Below are 23,272 nucleotides of genomic sequence, written 5' to 3' on the forward strand. Positions count from 1 at the left end.
GGTGCAGGTGAACCTCTGTCTCACCTGGAAAGACTGTTTGGGTCCTTGGATGGAGTTGAGGGGGGAGGTGAAGGGACAGGTGTTGCATCTCCTGCGGTTGCAGGGGAAAGTGCCGGGGATGGGGTGGTTTGGGTAGGAAGAGACGAGTGGACCAGGGAGATACGGAGGGAACGGTCTCTGCGGAACACAGAAAGGGGAGGGGATGGGAAGATGTGGCCAGTGGTGGGGTCCCGTTGTAGGTGACGGAAATGTTGGCAAATGATTTGTTGGATGCGCTGGCTGGTGGGGTGGAAGATGCATATCTTTTTGCATATCTTTCATTCATTTGTTCTATATCTCTCTATATCAAGTCTACATCTCTCCCTTTCCCCTGACTCTCAGTCTGCAGAAGGGTCCTGACCCGAAACGTCACCTATTCCTTTTCTCCAGAGATGCTGCCTGATCCGCTGAGTTACTCCAGTTTTTGTGTCTATCATCAATCTGTGCATACTGTATTAATTTCACTGAAAATAATTCCAATTGCAGCATGCAAGGATACAAATTGAACACTTCCTGGCTGTATCCAAGGACTGTATTCAATACCTGTGAGGGAGAGCAGATATCCACTCAGGGGAAATTATATGTTTGAACAAAAGAGGGTAAGGGCAAATGTGAAAAATAGATGTGTGACTGTTAAAGGAGTCAATTTATGGAATAGTTGCAACAATGAATTAAAAGAGTGTAGTAAAATGTGTAAATTCAAGAAAATGTTCAAAAACATTATATTTGAAAGATACAAAATATGTGATCAGCACTGAGAAATGACTGACATGACAGAAATTATGCTTCTTGATTATATTTGTGTTTCTTTCTTTATTTTGTTTATCTGCTTCTGACTTATGATGTTGTGTTTTTTAATTATATTTTGTTTTATTGTTTTGTTTCACTGCTATTTTGGCTAGTTAGGGTAATGCTTTGTTAAGTTTTAAGGGTAGGCACAATAAGCTTTGTCTTCTACCTACACCTTTTTTTATCGGTCAGAGAATATCATGTGTGATTATATTGTTTTATTTTTGATATAATGATTTCGTACTATTTAACTTTCACAATTGTATGGTCAATCTGTTGTATTGTAGTGACCGGAAAAATAAATAAATAAATAGATTGGAGGGGGGGGGGGGGGGGGAATTGTGCTTCATTGACATATCATTGTTTACAATTAAAATGTTATTCCTATTATTTAATTTGTTTTGTAAACGTCTGCTCTCCCATGCAACAAGATCATGGATAATCTCTACCCCTAAACCATTTCCCTGCCTTGTATCCATATGACAATGTTCCAAGTATAAGCTAGAAATAAAATATGAAAATTTTAACAGAAAGTGGGGGTAAACGTAATCAGTTTTCTACTGCAAAGATTCATGCCCGTGGGTCCATGACATCTCTCAGAAGAGCAATGCCATCAAGCTTTTCACTGTGTAGAAGGACCGGCAGATGCTGGGTTAAATCGAAGATAGACACAAAATGCTGGAGTAACCTAGCAGGACAGGCAGCATCTCTGTAGAGATGGAATGGGACCTTTTCACTGTACCTTCACGGTACACGTGACAATAAACGAAACTCATCTCAATCTAAACTCATAAACTAAACTCATCTCAATTCAAGACCCTTGGGTTCAGCTGGTGTGGTTAACATGCTCAGCTCCGGAACTGCTGTTTTTTTAATGTAGAATTGTGCAGTTGCTTTTCCACTCAAAGATGGTGAACCCACTTTACTCATGAATTCAACCTCGGCTGCCTAGTAATGCAATGCAATGTGAACCCGATGGAAATCCCACCTGTCAACCATGCTTGACACCACAATCAAGGTGTGGAAGAAGGTTGAGGGAGCTGGGCGTGTGGCAGGTACCAGCACGGCTGTGGTTATCGAGACAATGTGATTTGTGAGAAGAAAAAAAACTCTCTTCAGTAAACAGGGTCAAATCGGCAGCCTTAGTTCAAATGTGAAAAATGGTTAATGCTGCTATATAATCTTAAATTAAAAAATCCCCCATTGCCATAATTTCAGAACAAATAGCGAAAAGCTAGATTTAAACACAAACCCCTGACCCACTTGACCCATTTCAAAATGACTTGCCCATTTCAGGCAGGTTTCAGGCAGTAGAAAAAAAAGCCGTCAGAAAATTGCCCTGGGTTGTGCAATTACACATTAATCAGTGAGGTTCTCGGCAGTAATGGAACAATGAAAAGCAATTCCCAATGCCAAGCCCCAAGCTCTATTCTTTCATTTAGTGTCACACATTCTAGTACATAAAAGTAAGGTCCATTAGTCCATCCAATATAAAGTGCACATTATTAGTGCTACTATATTTCAAGACTGAAACAAGGTCTTCCAGTAATACTTTTCAAATGATAGTTAATTTCGACTGACATGAAGAAAGAATAACACCCCTGAAAGTGATTACCTGACATAATAATGAATGTGTGATACCGTGCAAGAGGCAGGCAATAATTTGTACCTTTGGCAGTTGCCGGTAATAAAAACAAAAAAGAGGAAGAGGGTGAGTGATTTGGCAATTACCTTTGGTGTGCGGGTTGCAACAGAACAGTTTGGAATGCAATTAAGTAGGTTGGTGGCAATAAAGACGTTGCAACAAGTAAAACATTGATAATTTGTGAAGGAGTATGAACAAACTAGGGAGAGGTTTTCTTTTACACCATGGGTGGATGTTAAGAAAGGTGAAGGAGAAGAATAAGGGAACGAAAGTAGTAACAATTTTGCAAGACTGGAGATATACGAGAATGCCAATGCAGGAATCCGGAGCAACAATCTGCTGGAGGAACTCAGCAACATATTGAGGGGCAAAGGAGTCCTTGACGCATTTGGGTTGGAATTCCATATCAGCACTGAGAGTGAAAACGAATTATAGAGTGTAAGGAAGAAGAGGAGAGGCGAGACAAGAGCCAGTAATTGATTGGCGGACTGAGGACAGGTGAAGGATGAAGGGTAGATGGAGCCAGATTGGTGAGGGGAGTTCATAAGATCATGAGCGATGGGAGCAGAATTAGGCCCTTCAAGTCTACTCCGCCATTCAATCATGGCTGATCTATCTCTCCCTCCTAACTCCATTCTCCTGCCTTCTCCCCATAACCTCTGACACCTGTACTAATCAAGAATCTATCTATCTCTGCCTTAAATTTATCCACTGACTTGGCCTCCACAGCCTTTCGTGGCAAAGAATTCCACAAATTCATCAGTTGTGAGACAGAGGCGGGTGGATGTTAGTAGATGCAGGTGGGTGTCGGGAGAGGCAGAGACAAAAAAGGGCACATGGAGCAAGGTAGGGGAGGAGTGGGTGAAGATGAAAACAGCAATCTCACCTAGCTTTGAGGCCAACAGTTAATATAGTTTCAACATAGATTGCCACTGAATAAGCTATTAACTGCAAACATCTTGAGAACATATGACCACTTCATAGCCTGGTATCACAAAATGCTGGAGTAACTCAGCGGGTCAGGCGGCATCTCAGGAGAGAAGGAATGGGTGACGTTTCGGGTCGAGGCCCTTCTTCAGACTGGGAACCGTTACAAGTGGAGGCCACACCAATCAATTTTGGAACTGGTGCTTTTTAACATTCTTTACTAACAACTTAGATTTATGATTTAAACAGGTGACTTTGGAAGTTCATTGGCAATAACCAGACCTGCAAGGAACTTTCAACATTTATGCATACAAGTGCTTGCAAGTTTTGGTATGGAAGCTTAAATGAAGTCGTCACAGTCTTCCGTGCAGTTCCTAAGGGACTCCATCCAGGCCAATTGCTTTCAAAGGGTTGACACTCAAAAAGTACGATGTTAAGCGGAAAAAAAATTAAAAGGTAGGTGGGTTCCAAGGGGAATGGCATGAAGCAGAAGGCATGGTTACCATATCTAGAGCTCCCTAATTGACTAGGAGTATAGAGGGAAGAAATGAGAAGAAAGTACATTTCGCACCTGGAAAGATTACACACTGGAATGATTGAATTAATTTTTTCCTCTGGCTGTGATGTCCAGACTCAGCGGGCAATTTAAAAGCCAACGAGTTGCTATTCAGGACTGAGATTAGATGTTTCTTCACTCACAGGGTATAGATTTTTAATTATCTAAAGAAGAGGGCTCTGGAGGCTTCGTCAGGCAGCATATTGAAGATGTAGAAAGATCTCCAGATATTACTAGAATTAAGTGATTTGGGATTAGTGCTTGAAAATAGTGCTCATGTAAAAGAACTATGATTTTATTTAATGGCAGAATCGGCACAAGGGACTGAATGGCTACATCTGCTTCTACCTTTGATCTTATTGTGTACTTTGTTTAAGTTCAGACATGAGAAGAATTATTACAATCAATGTTTAAGGATGGTATAAATAATCAAATAGGCAGATGCGTCAATGAAAGACAGTCACAGATTTGTCACGGGTCAAATCTGTAATAGAACCTATTGAAGAGGAAACAAAGAGGACTAACAAGGATAGTGTGTTTGATGTGATCTAAATGGATTCCAATGAGGCTTTTGACCTTTTGATAAGCACATAGATGGTAGATGAACAAAATTAAAAAGGCAGGTGGGTTCCAAGGGGGAGGAACAGGCAGGAGGCAGAGGGCAATAAGGGACAGATGCTTTAATGACTGGAATACTATTACATGGAATTCTCCATGGGTCAGTACTCAACCTCTTCCTTTTTGCTGTATATGTTAACAATTCACATTTAAATGTAGGGGACATGACATGCTGTCTCCAGATGATAGAAAAGTTTTTAACTCCGGGATAGAGATGGTCTGGTCAGTTGGGCAGAGAATTCATACAGAAGTATGAAATGGGGCATTTGGGAAAGCAACAATACAAGTGAGCATAAAATAAATGATGATGAGAGGTATACAAGAAAATAATATTCTTGGACTGTACATTTGCAGATTCTTAAAAAGTAGAAAGACTGTCAATGTCATCAAAAATATGAAATACTTTCCTTTATTAGCCCAGGCAGAGAATACAAAAACAGGGAGGATACATTTGAATTGTCAGACTACAGCTTTAGTACTGTGTACAGTTCTGATCACGATACAGGAAAATTGTGGCTGGAAAAAGCTGCAGAGGTCATTTACAAGGATGTCATCAGGAAGTAAATATTTTCTTTGGAACAAAGATGGCCGAATGGAGCCAAATGAAGTGGATGAAATTATGAGAGGCCTTGAGTAAATAGGAAAGCCCCTATTTATTTAAGGGGTCAGAAAGCAGGAGACATAGATGTCATTGGTAGGAGAGTTTTTTCCATCCACAAAAAAAGTAACCATCAGGCTATTGAACACAAGAAATACTAAACTTCGAACTGTCTTGGATATTCTTAGGTTATTCGGGCTTTTGGTTTGCTTTGCACTATATTGGTTCAAGGAGATTTATCCCTTGTGTTGATTTGATCACTAATGCTACAGACCCAAATATTGGCCAGGTATTTTGAGTAAATTCAGTCTCCAGATCTTTGAGTTTAGGTCTCATTAAATCATTTGGCCCCAAACTTGGTGCTCGTGTGAGCCTTCAGCAAGAAAGTGTACCTCATCTGGTTTCGTGCAAAAGAATAATTAAGGTTGATGAAATTTCAGATGCTACTCCATTTCATACTGTCACCCTTAATAGACTAAACTATAAAAAACAAGTAATTGGAAAAATAGATAAGCTACCCTTTAATCCTTCCAGCAAGTTAGCTCCTCTCTTTCACCTAGTTGTGTTGTACCAAGTCAATGATCTGCCACTGGTTCAGACAAGACAGCAGAGAGCGCAACAATGGAGAATTTACAAATTCTAAACTAGACATATGCTCGTTATCATGAGAAACATTGTCATTGACAGTATTTCAGTGCCAATGGGATTCCTTGAAAGACACGTGTTAAACTCGAAAGAATGTAGAGGAAATTTACGAGGATGTTTTCAAGAGAAAATTAGATTTAGCTCTTAGGACTAACGGAATCAAGGGATAAGGGGAAAAAGCAGGAACAGGGTATTGATTTTGGATGATCAGCCATGATCATATTGAATGGCGGTGCTAGCTCGAAGGGCCGAATGACCTACTCCTGCACCTATTTTCTATGTTTCTATGTTGCCAGGACTTGAGGACCTGAGCTATGGGGAGAGGGTGGGTAGGCTAGGACACTATTCCACGTAGCACAGGAGGCTGAGGGGGGTATATAGAGGTGTACAAAATCAAGAGGGGAATAGATTGACTATATAAACTCTATGCATTCACCCTGAGTAGTCGAATAAAGAACCAGGGGACATAGGTTTAAGGTGAGGTCTGTCTATTGTGAGGGGGGCAAGATTCAATAGGAATCCTTGGGGCAACTTTTTCACACAAAGGATGGTAGGTAGATGAAACAAGCTGCCAGAAGAGGTAGTTGAGGCAGGCACTATAACATTTATAGGACACTCGGGACAGGTAGATGGATAGGAAAGGTGAACAGAGATATATGGACCAAACACGGGCAGGTGGTCGGACCCAGTTTCTCTAGGACTCGGCTTATTTACTCACATCAATCATGTTTCTCCAGAGTTCTGTTCTTCCTGATAACAGTGGTTCAGGATGGGCTAGTCCTGCATTGTTGATGCACACATCCACGCCCTGATGCAGTGTCTTGATGGCAGAAAACATGGAGAGAATCTCCTCCTCGCTGGTTAAGTCACACTTGTACGGGACCAGGGTGCCTGCATAGCCAGCACTCTCGCATTCAGCAGCCAGTTTCTGCAAGGAGGAGGAAATGATTAAGAATGCGGAATACACTTCTATTCACCATTTGTTGCCATAAACTGTAATGAAGGTTTGTCAAGTTTTCAAAACTGACTTTTGGTATCTTTACAATCTCTTTCATGTGCAAAGAAGAGTGTCACTTTAAGACAAATTTTATGAAGATCACTGAACTGGGGATTTGCAACTCAAGTGACTCTTTTCTCAGCCGACGATTCACGATGGCATGGAATTCAACAACTTAATAGTTCAATAAAGATTGCACGTCTAAGACTTCAATTAACATGATTAAGTCCCTCCCTCCCCTGGTTTTTACAGCATGTACAAAGAGGTATATGGGGATATCAGGGAATATGGGGAGAAAGCAGGAACGGGGTTTTGGATGATTAACCATGATCACATTGAATGGTGGCGCTGGCTCGAAGGGCCGAATGGCCTACTCCTGCACCTATTTTTTATGTTTCTATGTAAGATTGTTGGCCTGGACCCACCAATGGCCGCCACACTGCTTGGTTGCTCGCCATTGGGTCTCCTCTGTCAAGTGACAGGTTTCCAACTGATTGACAAGGCCTTGCACACAACAGGAATTTTCTAACCATGTTGCAATTCCTCCCTTCGCATTTCACTAATTTCACCATAGATGCTGCATGGACCATCAGTAACAGATACATCCATCAATCCAAGGGCTAGGAGATAACACTACACTGCTGAACTCCACATCTCTGTGTTTATGACATGGGCAGATCGAGAATTGGCAAATGGCGGCCGATGAGCACTGTGGCAGATCACATCAATTTTGACGAGGAAGTGCCTTAAGTACTGACAGTAACGGGGCTTTGGAAGGACTACAGTTCATGTTCTGGAAGGTGGGATTAGATTTTCATAAAGTGTGTGCGTATACACGTGCATGTGGGGTGAGGTAAGAGGAGGGATGCTCTTGCAGTAGCTGTATAATTTTCATGATGAGGTGTGGAGGCCTATTTATAAAAAACTACAATGAGTTTAGTTTAGTGTATTGTTTTTACGTGTATCGAGGTACAGTGAAAAACTGTTATTGCATGCTAACCAGTCAGAGGAAACACAATACATCATTACAATCGAGCCGTCCACAGTGTATGGATACACGATAAAGGAAATAATGTGAATGTAAGATATAGTCCAGTAAAGTCTGATCAAAGATAGCGCCTGGAGGATTAAAATGGGAAAACTTCTTAAATTATGAAAACAACAATAGAAAGCTTACTATGCATTTATGCCACAAAATAGTCAACATGCTAAATTATTTTCATTCCCCATGAGCAACTCCATTAAGTTCTCGCAAAACAAAATACAATAGAAAAGATTCAGAAACAATAAGCAGCAATCAAATGACTTTGGCAGGTGTTCAAATTGGACAACGCAAACTCAACAATTTAGTTCATCTAATTTCAAAGTGCTTTTTATCAAAAACAAGTCTATTTAACAAACAAAGATGAATGACAGAACAAAGTTCTAAAGAGAATTATTTTAATTTCAACATAAATTCACACTTTCATATCCACAACTCCTTTTAAAATTGTCCACTAAAAAAACTAGGTGTCTTGCAAAAATAAATAGTCTAAAAGCACAATTGTAAGTGTTATCTCCTGCTGCCACTTGTAACATGGAAAAATCGTGAACAGCTTGATTGCAATCATGTATAGTCTTTCTGCTGACTGGATAGCATGCAACAAAAAAAGCTTTCCACTGTACCTTGGCACACATGACAATAGAACTAAACATATTGTCAGCAGATCACATCTCTCCAGCTGACATAATTCAGTAAAGAATCATCCATTATAAGCGCACTCCAGCTCAACGTATGTTCAACATTATTAAGCATACTAAACCAAACTGGCAGACAAGGAACTGCTGGTGCTGGCTTAACCAAAAAAAGACACAAAGTTCTGGAGTAAGCAGGTCAGGCAGCATCCCTGGAGAACATGGATATTTGAGAACATTTGGGATTTTATACAACACATCCATGGAAAATGGATATGTAACCAATTTATATCATCCAATTTATATCGTCGATGTGCAACCAAGGAAAGTGGTGGAAACGCTTACTGTAGCAGTGTGCAAGAGGCATTCAGAGACACATGAACGACAAGGAAAGAGGGCACCAACCACGTGCAGGCCGGCGGGATTAATCTAATATGGCATCATGGGATACACAAACACGGAAGACTGAATCGCCTGCTCCTGTGTGGCACTTCTCTATGTTCTATGTCCTATAAGGGACTCTGGAACTAATGGGAATGGCTCTCTTATTTGCACCCGCCTTTCAGCAAATATTTTACAAATCTTAGCTTTTAAAAATAAAAATTTAAAACAATTTGAGGATTCTGTGCAGTCCTTTGGAACAGCGAGATATATCACTCAAATGAAAGAGGGAATGATAGGTCCAAAGCATCATGTGGGAATTTGGAATGGTGCTCATCTAAACTTGATTAGTCCACAATACATACATGTCTCTATCATTTACAGAGACATCCATCAGAAAATATCTCATGTCAATTTGGAATGATTTATTTATAACTCATCTCACTTCTTTGCTCAAATAATGCAGTTTGCTTTATCAGATTAACTACGTTTGATACACAAGAATCTCCTGTTGAGCTTAACATATTAAACTGAAACATAAAGATGAAGTTACTTTTGTATAACCATTTCTCTGAGTATTAAACCGGCTGAACACAAAACAAGCAGCAGCAGTGTACTGCTATGATCATTATTATTCTATAATTATCAGTTTGTTCAGTGCATGTAGTTTGACATTTGCCTCTGGTACAAAATTCTCGCAAATGATATGCCTATACCCATCTTTATTTGTTCAATGTTTCAGTGCTATGATTAGCAATCGTTCACCTTTTAGTACAATGGTGACCCTTTGCTGAATGTTAGTCACAAATTTTAACTTTAGTTTGTAATTTTAACACTGTTAGAAGATATGATTGCTCTGTCCTTAAGTAGCACAAATGAGAGAAAGTGGAGAATTACTCTAAGCAAATCCCAGGAAATTAATTACCTTGTTTTCCTTTATGTGTGTACATTTTACTAAAATGTGTGCACACAGAGAATTTAGTTCATGTTACATTTAGTTCATGTTCTCCTACATGCACTGAACAAACTAATAATAAAACTTAGAATAATGAAATCTGAAATAAGCTGACGAAGTAAGAATTGTGATATTGCACTTTCTGACAGCTTTGCAGTAACCTTTATTAATCATTCTGGTGCAGCAATTTGCATCACTCGGCATGACAAGATTATTCTCACTTTGAAAGCCTTGGAGGCACATTGATAATGAAATACACTGGCTCGGCTATGAAATGCATTTCACGCTATGACAATCCAAGACATGGGATGATGATCATATGATGACTCGATTGCAGAGCTGACAGACTGAGGCCATCACGAATTGTGGGGCTGTAATACTCCCAGAATCCCATCGTGATCCAACAGCTCTCTCATTCCAGTTGCAACATTCCTCAACAATTTAGCAATAGCTTATCCAAGAAGTTCCATTTAACTCTCATTAAATCTTGAATCCTAATAATTATTCTATATTAAAAGTGTAATTTGTTGAAATAATATTCTTACACCTGCACAGTTGAAGTTTTATCAAAATATCACACTGACAATAGATACTGTTTTGTAATTTTTCTCCATTGCACTCAATCCCAAAGACACATGAAAGATATAATGAATACATCTGTTCATGCAGATTCACATTTTACATATGAATTTGAAAATTTGATGAATAAAATGTAGATCTGATAAAAAATCATTCACTTTGCACTTGTGGCACAGTTTTTGCTACCTTTTATTCTCACAACACTAATGTTTAAAATGCTGATTTTTCTTTCCTCTCTGCCACCACAACCTCTTCCCTCATTCCCCAAATGCATTCTATTTAACTTCACTTGAAATGGCTTGGTGACCAGAGGTCGTGTGTGATAGTTGGAACTGCAAGTTCATGACCATTGGTGGACCACAGAGGTCAGAGCCGACACTTTTTCTTTGATTATATGCATTAACAATCTAGTACCTATGATTAATAAGTAAACAGATGACACAAAAATATGCTGTGTTGCAAAGGGAGGAAGATAGTTTTTGCCGACAGGTAAATTTTAATGAGCGGATAGGAAGGGCAGAGAAATGCGAGATGGAATTTAATCCTCAAAAGTGGCAGGTGTAATATAGTAGAGAGATGATAAGGCCAGGATGTATACTATGAATCGACCCTAGAAAGTAACAAGGAACAGAGGATCTGAAGAAGGGTCTCGACCCGAAACGTCACCAATTCCTTTTCCACAGAGATGCTGCCTGACCCGCTGAGTTATTCCAGCATTTTGTGTCTATCTTTGGTGTAAACCAGCATCTGCAGTTCCTTCCTACACAGATTGACCATGGTGTATATATCCAAGGATCCATGAAGGCAGCTGCACGGGTAGATAACGGTTTAAAAAAAGCATACAGGATATTTTCTACGCCTTGGCTAATTAAAGTAAGAGCAAAGAAGTTAAGAGTACTATACAAAACATTATTTAGCCAACAGCTTAGGGGCAATGTGCGGTTGTTTGCCAAGAAATGCAGGTGCATTGGAAAGGATGCAGAGTAGATTCCCCATGATGCTGTCAGGGAGAATGAGTTTTCAGCTATGAAAAGACAAGATCGGCTGAGTTTGTTTTCCGTGGACTGCAGACAGCTGTATTCCAACATTTTAAACCTAGATCATCTAGATAGAAACATATTTCCTTAGCAAAAGTGTCTGATCAACCTGCATAGATTTATGGTAAAGGGTAGGAGATTGAAGGGAATTTGAGGATGATTATTTTTTTTAAGCCAAAAGAGTGGTTGAAATGTGGAAGTAGTTGCCTGAATTAATGGTAGAGGCAGGTACTCCAACTCCAACACTTATAAACACAGAAGACTGTGGGCTGTGTCCTGTGAAACAAGATGGTATGGACAGCCTGAACATTTCAGGGCCAGTCTGAAAAAGGGTCCCAACCCATTCCTGGAACCTATCCATGTTCTCCAGGGATGCTGCCTGCTGTTAAGTTATTCCAGCACTTTTGAGTTTAGTTTATTGTCACGTGTACCGAGGTATAGTGAAAAGCTTTTGTTGTGTGCTAACCAGTCAGCGGAAAGACAATACATGATTTCAATCAAGCTATCCAGTGTCTATTTTTTTAGTATACACTTGATAGTGACATCGACTTGATGGCCATTTCTCTGCTGTATGACTATAAATTTATTATGGAATACAATTTAACTTGATCCCCAAGATCGTGTGTTTGATATTTAACATTGGATAACATGCTAATCTTGGAGCAACATAACATAACGGTGCCATCTTTTTTATAAGCTGATGGGAAACATCAATGATGACAGGACAAACTAAGCACCAGGTCAAGGTTACTACATTTATGTCAGGCATGTTGCTGTAACCCATCCGACCTCAAGGCTGAGATGCTTTAGCTATCATGACAGAGGTTTGTCCTTGTAAGTGATATGAAATTAAAAAGCTGATATTTAATGGTAGATTAAATCTAGATCTGTAAGGTTTATCTAAAATTATTACATTAGTAGGTGGTGCAGCTGTTAATATGAGAAATATATCTTTTTTTATAGTGGGAACAATTATTTGTCTTTCAAAAGACAAAAGAGAACACAGTGAGCATTTGGGACTTACACGTTTTAATGAGCATAAAATTAAGAGGAAACCAACTCCACCCATCCCTACCAATCTCCCCAAAACAAGCTGACTGCTGAGGTCGTCACCCATTCCTTCTCTCCAGAGGTGCTGCCTGTCCCGCTGAGTTGCTCCAGCTTTTTGTGTCTATCTCCAAAACAAGGGTGGCATTCTTTGCCTGGAAATCCAGACATCAGGCAAGTACCGACCGGCCTTGGCTACATGCCCTCCATACTTGCATACTTGATCCAGCCTCATACATAAGGACTGGATGATGACAGAAGAATTTCAGCAAAACTGCACAGCTTGTGAAATTTGAAGAGACAGATAAGTAATAGAACAAATGATTCATGATAAATTGAGCAGGAGAGGGCAACCAAAACACTTCTTTCTTTAATACTTAGAATTACGAAATATTATGCAACTGGTGACATCAATTCATCTGGTGCATTTTAGACGTGTAGACACTTCCACAATGTGTTTTTTCGATTAGGCTTTAGCTCTTGGTGGCGTTTTCTTCCAGATCCTGCACAACTAATAGCCCCTGAGTGTGACATTATAAAGGTCTTGTAAAAACAACAGCAAATGGTAGTTATGACAAAAACTATGCTGCTAGAATCATCTACAGTGTAAAGGGTTGTGGTGACTGGAGGACAAACATCTCGCCTCCTTTATGCTGGCTTTGTGTGACAGGAGGATATTAAGATGCAGGAGTTCCAGTTAAACTGTCATGATCTGCTTCAATGACTTCCACAAGGTCAAAAGGAATAGTTGTTGATGACTGAAGCAATCTGTTCCATTTCCACCTGCTAATATAACCATTCAGATTAGTTCCAAATTCACATACAGCAATACCTGACCAATTATCAGGCTCCTCCATCCATTGGCAGGTTCATATATTTTAGTTAAAGGAGATTTATTATTCTGGGTCTGTGAGCCTTTGTGAGATTATGGCAATGAATCATGTGACTAGCACAATCTGCCACTACATTACACTGGTGGCAGAGGGAATTAATGCAATGCAAAACAAGCAGGTTGCTGTTATCTGGATGGTGTTGATCATCTTGAATGTTTCTGAAAATCATGGATAGCATCTAACTGATAGAAAAACATTGGGAAGTCGAGTGGTGAGGCGCCCATTCCATAAGATCCAGACTCTGAGCTGCATTCATACATGCAAGTGACACAATTCTATGGTACTCTTAATTTGTGGCTTGGTGATAAGTTTCAGACAGCGAGCCACAGGCTGTCAGATACCCAACTTTTGACCTGTTCTTGGCATGTTTGTTTGGCTAATCCAATCTGGTGGGTAATAATATTGAATATTAAGGATAGGTGATTATACTCTGGCTCTTACTGGAGATGGTCATGCATGATCATGGTGTAAAGGTTACGCCACTCATGAATGGGTTTTAGATCGTGTTGCATGCAGGCATGGTCAGTCTCAGTGAACATACAATGCACTCCAGTACAATACGTTATCAGCCTACAATTTATTTAAATTTCCTGAGGCTTCATCTCACCATAAATTATACTGAGGGCATTGGTCAAATCACAATCATTTTCCTGAAGGTTAGTTACATAATGAAAATGTTTAAAAGTGGCAAAGACAGATAAGAAACATCAAATGGATACAATAGCATTGTATCTGAGTTACTCCAGCTTTTTGTGTCCATCTTAAACCAGCATCTGCAGTTCCTTCCTATACAACAGTATTAATACGTGTCTCTCTTGTATTGAGATCTCAGCAGCAAATCAATGTTTCTGACTAAAGATGATACAGTAGACCCAAAATGTAAGAGTAACGCATTGGAACATGCAGCATCTCTGGAGAGAATGGGTGATTTTCGGGTCGAGACCCTTCTTCGGGCCTTCTTCATGATACAGTCCGTTCTACTTCACTGTACACAGCTCTCCCAATAGATCAATAACTAAATACTCAGCAGAATTAGTACGTGCAGCTGGACGTATCACAAAATAATCACATCTTTAAAGGAACACACGACAAGCTAATTACATCTTTTAATCTACTGAGTCCTCAAGTCAATTACTTGACGACATTCCTCATATTAAAACTGGAGTTAATGATCCAACTGAAAATGTGAACAAATTATCTTTGTGAGAAAAACATAACTTACAATCAGTCAATGAGCACAGATGCTAATCACGGCACTCAGTTGGAACCAAATACAAATTTTTAAAAGACATTTGGATAATCAAACAAAGTTTGGTGTTTAATTTACATGAAATCATTCAGTGGTTTACAGATGCTCAAGGGGCTTTGCTGTTCTGGGGATGAAATGCCAGTTCTGATCTGTATCTCTTGACCTTTCACATATTTTAAATGGTGATTTGTAGCAAGCCAGATGTGAATGCTGAAAATGTTGTAAACTGAGGAACAAAACACGGTATTTAAAGCCAAAGTTAGTAACCTGTGCTGGATAATCACAAGCAAATGCCTGTGTTTAATCCCAGGATTCATCTTCATATAGCTTGCTCAATTTATATGCTACTCTGCAGCGAGAAGCTAATTTAATTTTAAAACAGTATAGATGAACAAAATATTTAATTAAGTGTTAACAACTATGCAACTTTCCACATTATGCAGGTGAAGCATCATGAATTCACATAATGTGGGCATTAGTGAGAAACCCAATATTTCTTTCCCGATCCTTAAATGCCCTTGAATCATGCAGAAACAAGGAACTGCAGATGCTGGTTTACAAAAAAACAAAACAAAGTGCTGGAGTAACTCAGCAGGTCAGGCAGCATTTCTGGAGAACATGGACAGGTGACGTTTCAGGTCAGGACCCTTCTTCAGAGCTTAAGGAACATGCAGAGTCTGAAGAAGGGTCCTGAACCTAAACATCACCTGTCCATGTTCTACAGAGATGCTGCCTGACCTGCTGAGTTATTCCAGCACTGTGTGTTGTGCCCTAGAATCATGGTGGCAAGAAAGTTCAAGAGTCGCTAGCAGATTAGAGGTGCAACTGAAGGAGCCTAAGGAACACGCAGCAGTGACACAAAGGGAAGGAGGAGCGCAGGTAACAGAGAGCAGCACGGTAGCACAACGGTAGAGTTGCTGCTTTACAGCGAATGCAGCGCCGGAGACTCAGGTTCGATCCTGACTACGGGTGCTGCACTGTAAGGAGTTTGTACGTTCTCCCCGTGACCTGCGTGGGTTTTCTCCGAGATCTTCTGTTTCCTCCCACACTCCAAAGACGTACAGGTATGTAGGTTAATTGGCTGGGTAAATGTAAAAATTGTCCCTAGTGGGTGTAGGATAGTGTTAATGTACGGGGATCGCTGGGCGGCACGGACTTGGTGGGCCGAAAAGGCCTGTTTCCGGCTGTATATATATGATATGATAAGATGGGGGAAGCAATATTTAAAATTAAACAAAAGCAAATTAAAACCATTGACCTTAATTGTTAACTCTTTCCAAGATGCTACCTGATTTTCAGTTTTATTTAGGATTTTTAGTATTTACTGTTTTCCTATTTGAGCAAATGTTTAACATAATGAATAATGTGCTAAATGATTGGGCAGCTTCAACTGGAAAGGTATTAAAGTATATGACTTGCAAAATACCTGACTTCAACTATTGCATCACATTCCTGGCCTTTCATTTGGAGCATAGTAAATTTATTGCAAAATGTTTCTGACTACTCAATACCGCGGTGGCAACGTTGTGGAATTCAGAGATGGTAATGCTGTTGCCTCTCAGGGGGGGTAGGAGAGAGTACAGCAGTTGAAAACGGGTGGCTCTAAGACCTGATGAATCTCTTCAGTGATAACCTCGGGGCATATATCTCCAAAACTAAAATACATTTTCTTCTTTTGTGGCAACCATGACTCCAGCAATGAAGTGTCTAGAGATATAGCGTGGAAACAGGCCCATCGACCCACCCGTGCCAATTAGCGATCACCCATAGACCAGTTCTACCGTATACTAGTTCTACCCTGCACACTAGAGGCAATATACACAAGCCAATTCATCTACAAACCTGCAATTTATCTACAAACCTTTGGAATGTGGGAAGAAACTGGAGCACCTGGAGAAAACACACAAGGTCACAGGGAGAACGTGCAAACTCCTTACTGACAGCGCCCGTAATTCGATTCGAACCCGAATCTCTGTCGCTGCGCCACCATTCCGCCCTCCTGATTCCTAATTTACTGCACTCCCTGATGTCACATTTAGTCAAATGCCACCCTGGCCTTACAAACACCGACTCTGGCCTCATGATTAGAATTGCACTCCTCTGTTCAAATTTGATCGGGATTGGAGACGGGTGGGAGGAACGGGGAATGTCTAGAATAGAAGATACCTAGCAGAACCCAGTACCAGATTATTGGCATGCAAAAGACTCTTGCTTTATGACTCGTCGCAGTACTAATCACTGAAGGGTTGGCTGGCTTATGACTCTACCTAATTATAATGTGGTTTGGGCATAGGCTCCAACCCTGAGGTTTCAGAGGAAGCAGAAGAAAATTGCTACTAACAACACAAAGGGAGATAAGCTGACCCACCTGAGCAACTTTGACACTAGGGTGATAGCAATGTTCTGGAAAGAAATGATCACAAGCAAGTAATGCTAAGTACGATGGGATTCTTCCCCTGACAAAATGCCTCATTATAATTAACATCTTACAGTGCTGTCCATAATGTTTGGGACAAAGATCCATCATTTATTTATTTTCCTCGGTACTCCATAATTTGAGATTTGTAATAGAAAAAAATCACACGTGGTTAAAGTGCACATTGTCAGATTTTATTAAAGGCCATTATTGTACATTTTGGTTTCACCATGTAGAAATTACAGCTGTGTTTATAGAGTCCCCCAATTTCAGGGCACCATAATGTTTGGGACACATGGCTTCACGGGCATCTGTAATTGCCCAGGTGTGCTTAATTGCCTCCTTAATGCAGGTATAAGAGAGCTCTCAGTACCTAGTCTTTCCTCCAGTCTTTCCTCCACCTTTGGAAACTCTTATTGCTGTTTATCAAAATGAGGACCAAAGTTGTGCCAATGAAAGTCAAAGAAGCCATTATGAGACTGAGAAACAAGAATAAAACTGTGAGAGACATCAGCCAAACCTTAGGCTTACCAAAATCAACTGTTTGGAACATCATTAAGAAGAGATCAATGGTGAGCTTACAAATCGCAAAGGGACTGGCAAGGCCAAGGAAGACCTCCACAGCTGATGACAGAAGAATTCTCCCTACAATAAAAAAAAATCCCCAAACACCTGTTCGACATATCAGAAACACTCTTCAGGACTCGGGTGTGGATTTGTCAATGACCACAGTCCGCAGAATACTTAATGAACAGAAATACAGAGGCTACACTGCAAGATGCAAACCACTGGTTGGGTGCAAAAATAGGATGGCCTGGTTACAGTTTGCCAAGAAGTACTGAAAAGAACCACCACAGTTCTGGAAAAATATCTTGTGGACAGATGAGACGAAGATTAACTTATATCAGAGTGATGGCAAGAGCAAAGTATGGAGGAGAGAAGGAACTGCCCAAGATCCAAAGCATACCACCTCATCTGTGAAACATGGTGGTGGGGGTGTTTTGGCCTGGGCATGTATGGCTGCTGAAGGTATTGGCTCACTTATCTTCATTGATGATACAACTGCTGATGGTAGTAGCATAATGAATTCTGAAGTGTATAGACACATCCTATCTGCTCAAGTTCAAACAAATGCCTCAAAACTCATTGGCCGGCGGTTCATTCTACAGCAAGACAATGATTCCAAACATACTATTAAAGCAACAAAGGAGTTTTTCAAAGCCAAAAAATGGTCAATTCTTGAGTGGCCAAGTCAATCACCTGATCTGAACCCAATTGAGCATGCCTTTTATATGCGGAAGAGAAAACTGAAGGGGACTAGCCCCCAAAACAAGCATAAGCTAAAGATGGCTGCAATACAGGCCTGGCAGAGCATCACCGGAGAAGACACCCAGCAACTGGTGATGTCCATGAATCGCAGACTTCAAGCAGTTATTGCATGCAAAGGATATGCAACAAAACACTAAACATGACTACTTTCATTTACATGACATTTACGGTGCCCTGAAATGGGGGGACTATGTATAAACACTGCTGTAATTTCTACAGGGTGAAACCAAAATGTATAAAAATGGCCGTTATTAAAATCTGACAATGTGCACTTTAACCACATGTGATTTTTTTCTATTACAAATCTCAATTTGTGGAGTATAGGGGCAAATAAATAAATGATGGGTCTTTGTCCCAAACATTATGGAGGGCACTGTATTTCGTCGAGGAATATCTCATATATCATCATCATCGCCCGAGTGAGGGAATACAAAGGAGTCTGAATTGTCCATGCCACGACAGGCACTGATGTCTCCAGGACTGACCAACTAATCCACTCTATTATCTCCATCAATTACAAAACACATGCATCAAAAGCACAATATCATTCAGAACAACACTTTGCAGATCTGTGCATGCTCACACAAAAAAGACAGAATTTAAAGCCAGACAGGAGAGATGCAACAGTGTTCAGTCTGGTGTACAAACAGCAATGTTTGAGCTTAAGACTTGTTCACTTCAGCTACCTGGTTTCAGATTCAGATGGTACCTTTTTTTAAAAATCTACCAGTAATTTCAAATATGACGTTGAAAGTTGAAGTCCAGAACTTCATTGTATCACTGAAGGAAGTTCACCGGGAGTTTGTGGAACGGAGAGAAAAAAAACTTGTACAGTCACATGGTAAGATAAAGCTGGTAAATTCCAGTTTCAGTCAAGCAGAATGAAAATGCAAATAAATGGTGGATTGTGGATGTGTTCAGAGTAATATCTTTAAAAACATTATAACATGGACCGCAGCTGCATAATGAAGTCCAGTTAATATATTATTCATGATTTTGATGAATAACACAGCAGTTTCGAAGAGCTGCATGGTCAATGCCTGCTCTTATATTCAAAAATTAAAATAATCGGCAGACAATCATCAATCTAATGTATTTTTATGTATATTTTTAGCTTAGTATGATTCTTGTTTTCCAGTCTTTATTTGTATTTGAAAAAAAAATGTTTTCCTTTATTAAACAAAGTTTACTTGTAAGATGAATCAACTTTTCCCTCTATGAACTGAAACAATAAAAATCAGTATTTATAGATGAGTTCGAAGTTCATTTTAAACATTTCTATGCTCATCGTCATTGAATGTTGAACACTGCCATCACGCCAGTAATCAGACCAGCGTGCAAGCATATGCGATTGGACAATAGACAGGCTGGACTAATTTTGGTGCCAATTTGGAAAGAGCAGTCAGGTGAATAAGCAAATAAAAAGCCATGTGCAACATTCTAAAAGTAATGCAAATAAAAGATGTGATTTCTGCGCAGTCTATCTTTATTACTGCCATGCAATGAAGATCAGATTCAGATGGAAGATTTTTCTCAGTTAAATATAAAACCATACAAGCGTGTACAATGATAGTTTTTTCAAGAAACTGCAATACTGACTGGGACCAGCAAAAATAATAGGCAGAGACAATGCAATATTCCCTGAGCTTCAACTATGGAACCAAGAAAAGGTAGCTTTGCTTTTGTTAATAACCAAAAAGGTAGCATTACTTTTGTTTCCACTGACACATCGAAAGAAATATAATTACCAATAATTCTGAAACACAGTATCTGCCGAAAAGAAAGGAATCTGTGTGGTCTACATCATCTCACCTTTTTTCCCCTAGTTACAAAAAAAATCAAGTACCCAGTATGAGATATCATCTTGGTTGTCAAGAAGCGGGACAAGGGACAACAACAAAATTCAGGAGCAACTACTTCCAACACACTGGTTACTTCTAGGAATCCAGTTGAATCAAGGGCAAGCTGTCCACTGAGATTTTCAATATTAGACAATGCACCAGCTGAAAAAATTAATTTATAAAAAAGCTGGCGGATGCAGATAAACAAAAAGAAAAAACGCATTAAGAAAGCAATGTTCACATTGTAACACAGGGAGTCCCCACATTACCTCGGGTTCCATTCCTGAATACTGTCCATAAACTAAATTTTCCATAAGTCAGAAATGAATTATTTGCTCCAAAAATGTAATGTTAAATCTACAGCCTTGACAGTAGCTGTGGGCTGATTCGCAAGGAGTAGACTTGGGAACGTCAGCATGGGTGATAGAAGTTGTTACCAACAAGTGAATTGGGACAGAAGATAAGACAGAAATGCTGGAGTAACTCAGCGAGTCAGGCAGCATCTCTAAAGAAAAGATAACGTTTTGCAACCCTTCTTCAGTCTGAAGGATTCCGATCCGAAACGTCACCCACTCCTTTTCTCCAGAGATGCTAAGTTATTCCAGCATTTTGTGTCTATCTTTGGTATGAACCAGCATCTGCAGTTCCTTCCTACACAGTGATGAGCGTTTGACGGCACTGGGCCAGTACCTGCTGGAATTTAGACGGTTGAGGGGGAACCTCATTGAAACTTTCCGAATAGTGAAAGGCCTGGATAGAGGATGTTTCCACTAGTGTGAGAGTCTAGGGCTAGAGGCCATGGCCTCAGAATAAAAGGACGTACTTTTAGGAAGGAGATGATTTACTTTAGTCAGAGGGTGGTGAATCTGTGTAATTCCTTACCACAGAAGGTGTGGAGGCCAAGTCAATGGATATTTATATGGCAGAGATTGATAGATTCTTGATTAGTACGGGTGTCGGGAGTTATGGGGAGAAGGCAGGAAAATGGGGTTGAGAGGAGTTCAGCCATGACTGAATGGTAGAATAGACTTGATGGGCCAAATGTCCTAATTGTGATCCTATCACTTATGAACTGTGACGGATGTTTGTGTGAATGCAGGGCGGATGGAGGGAAGCTGATCGCCCAATCAATTAGAAAACTATCGGCAGTATAATAAGGATCTTAGCTGAAGAGAGTTTGGAGAAGACAGTTGCAGTGTTTCAGGTGAAGAGATTTGAATGCTATACCAGAGCAGAGTCTGGTGAGGCCCCAAGTTGGATTTTCATAAATCTAGTCATCTGTAACCTTCTGCAACCTAGTGTCAATGCATCAGTAGTCAAGTAAAGAAGAAAATCCAACAGAAGTATAAGAAAATAACTGCAGATGCTGGTACAAATCGATTTATTCACAAAATGCTGGAGTAACTCAGCAGGTCAGGCAGCATCTCGGGAGAGAAGGAATGGGTGACGTTGTCTCGACCCGAAACGTCACCCATTCCTTCTCTCCCGAAAATCCAACAGAAAACAGACCACTGTCCAATTCACAGTTGGCATTTTCAGCCAACAAATATTTTTCAATGGAATAGCACATTATTAAAATTTGACCTGCAACAACTGGACTAAACCTTTACATTGGTCACCACAACCTACCTAACAATAAACAGAAGAGGCTATATACATCATGCAAAGGTGTCATTTGATACAGTGATATAAATATACTAGTTACATCAGCAATGTTAGCTGTACATCGAAAAGTCCCTTAATGTATTACAAGTGAATTCCTTTCAGATTCAGGGAGCATGGTGTTGTGCAAAAGCTAAGTAAACTGGAGAAAACAATTGACTGCATACAATACAATATATCTTTATTGTCATTGTACAGGGGTACAATGAGATTGGGAATGCGCCTCCCATACGATACAATAAATTAATTAGCTAGTCAGTATTAATTTAAACAACCCGATGAAACAAATTAGAACAGTTTTAAAACAGAATAAAGGGCTCAGGGATCAGTTTAGTTTATTGTCACATGTACTAAGGTACAGTGAAAAGTTTTTATTGCGTGCTAACCAGTCAGCAGAAAGACAATACATGATTACAATCGATCCATTTACAGTGTATAGATACATAATAAAGAAATAACGTTTGGTGCAAGGTAAAGCCAGCAAAGTCCGATCAACTCATCCCTTCCTACCCAACCAACCCTCCCCAGGTACCTTCCCCTGCAATTGCAGAAGATGCAACAACTGTCCCTATACCTCCTCCATCGACTCTGTCCAGGGACGCCGACAGTCCTTTCAGGTTAGGCAGAGGTTCACTTGCACCTCCTCCAACCTCATCTACTGTATCCGTTGTTCAAGATGTGGACTCTTGTACATCGGCAAGACCAAACATAGACTGGGCGATCGTTTCGCGGAACACCTTCGCTCAGCCCGCCTGAACCTACCCGATCTCCCGGTTGCCGGAAACTTTAATTCCCCTTCCCATTCCTACACAGGCCTTTAAGTCCTAGGTCTCCTCCATTGTCAAAGTGAGGCTAAATACAAATTGGAGGAACAGCATATCATATTTCGCTTGGGCAGCCTACAGCCCAGTGGTATGAATATTGATTTCTCTCACTCCCCCTCTCTCTATGCCTCCCCCACCCAAGTCACACTAGCTTCTTGATTTCACCCTACAAACAGCTAACAATGGCCTGTTTCCTTTATCATCGTTACTTTTTTGCATATCTTTCATACATTGCTGTTTATCTCTCCACATCACCATCTATATCTCTCGTTTCCCTTATCCCTAACCAGTCTGAAGAAGGGTCTCGACCCGAAACGTCACCCATTCCTTGTCTCCAGAGATGCTGCCTGTCCCGCTGAGTTACTCCAGCTTTTTGTGTCTATCTTCGATTTAACCAGCATGTGCAGTTCCTTCTTACACAATGATAGTCCGAGGGTCATCAAAAAGGTAGATAGTAGTTCAGCACTGCTCTCTGGTTGTGGTAGGATGATTCAGTTGCCTGTTAACAGCTGGGAAGAATCTGTGTAAGGTAAAGTGTGGGACAGGGACACAAGAGACCTGCATCTATTAC

General features: G+C 40.2%; 1 protein-coding gene across 2 annotated transcripts in view; it reads right to left on the reverse strand.

Moving 5' to 3' along the window:
* The window catches only part of dhrs11a (dehydrogenase/reductase 11a), a 58,034-nt gene that overhangs the window by 33,356 nt on the left and 1,406 nt on the right, over positions 1 to 23,272 (reverse strand). For both annotated transcript variants that reach the window (XM_078422776.1, XM_078422777.1), the window contains exon 2: positions 6,536 to 6,745. In XM_078422776.1, coding sequence (XP_078278902.1) covers positions 6,536 to 6,745 — 210 coding nt within the window. The remainder of the gene's footprint in view (positions 1 to 6,535; positions 6,746 to 23,272) is intronic.

The sequence above is a fragment of the Rhinoraja longicauda genome, chromosome 26, assembly GCF_053455715.1.
Source record: "Rhinoraja longicauda isolate Sanriku21f chromosome 26, sRhiLon1.1, whole genome shotgun sequence".
Taxonomy (NCBI): Eukaryota; Metazoa; Chordata; class Chondrichthyes; order Rajiformes; family Arhynchobatidae; genus Rhinoraja; species Rhinoraja longicauda.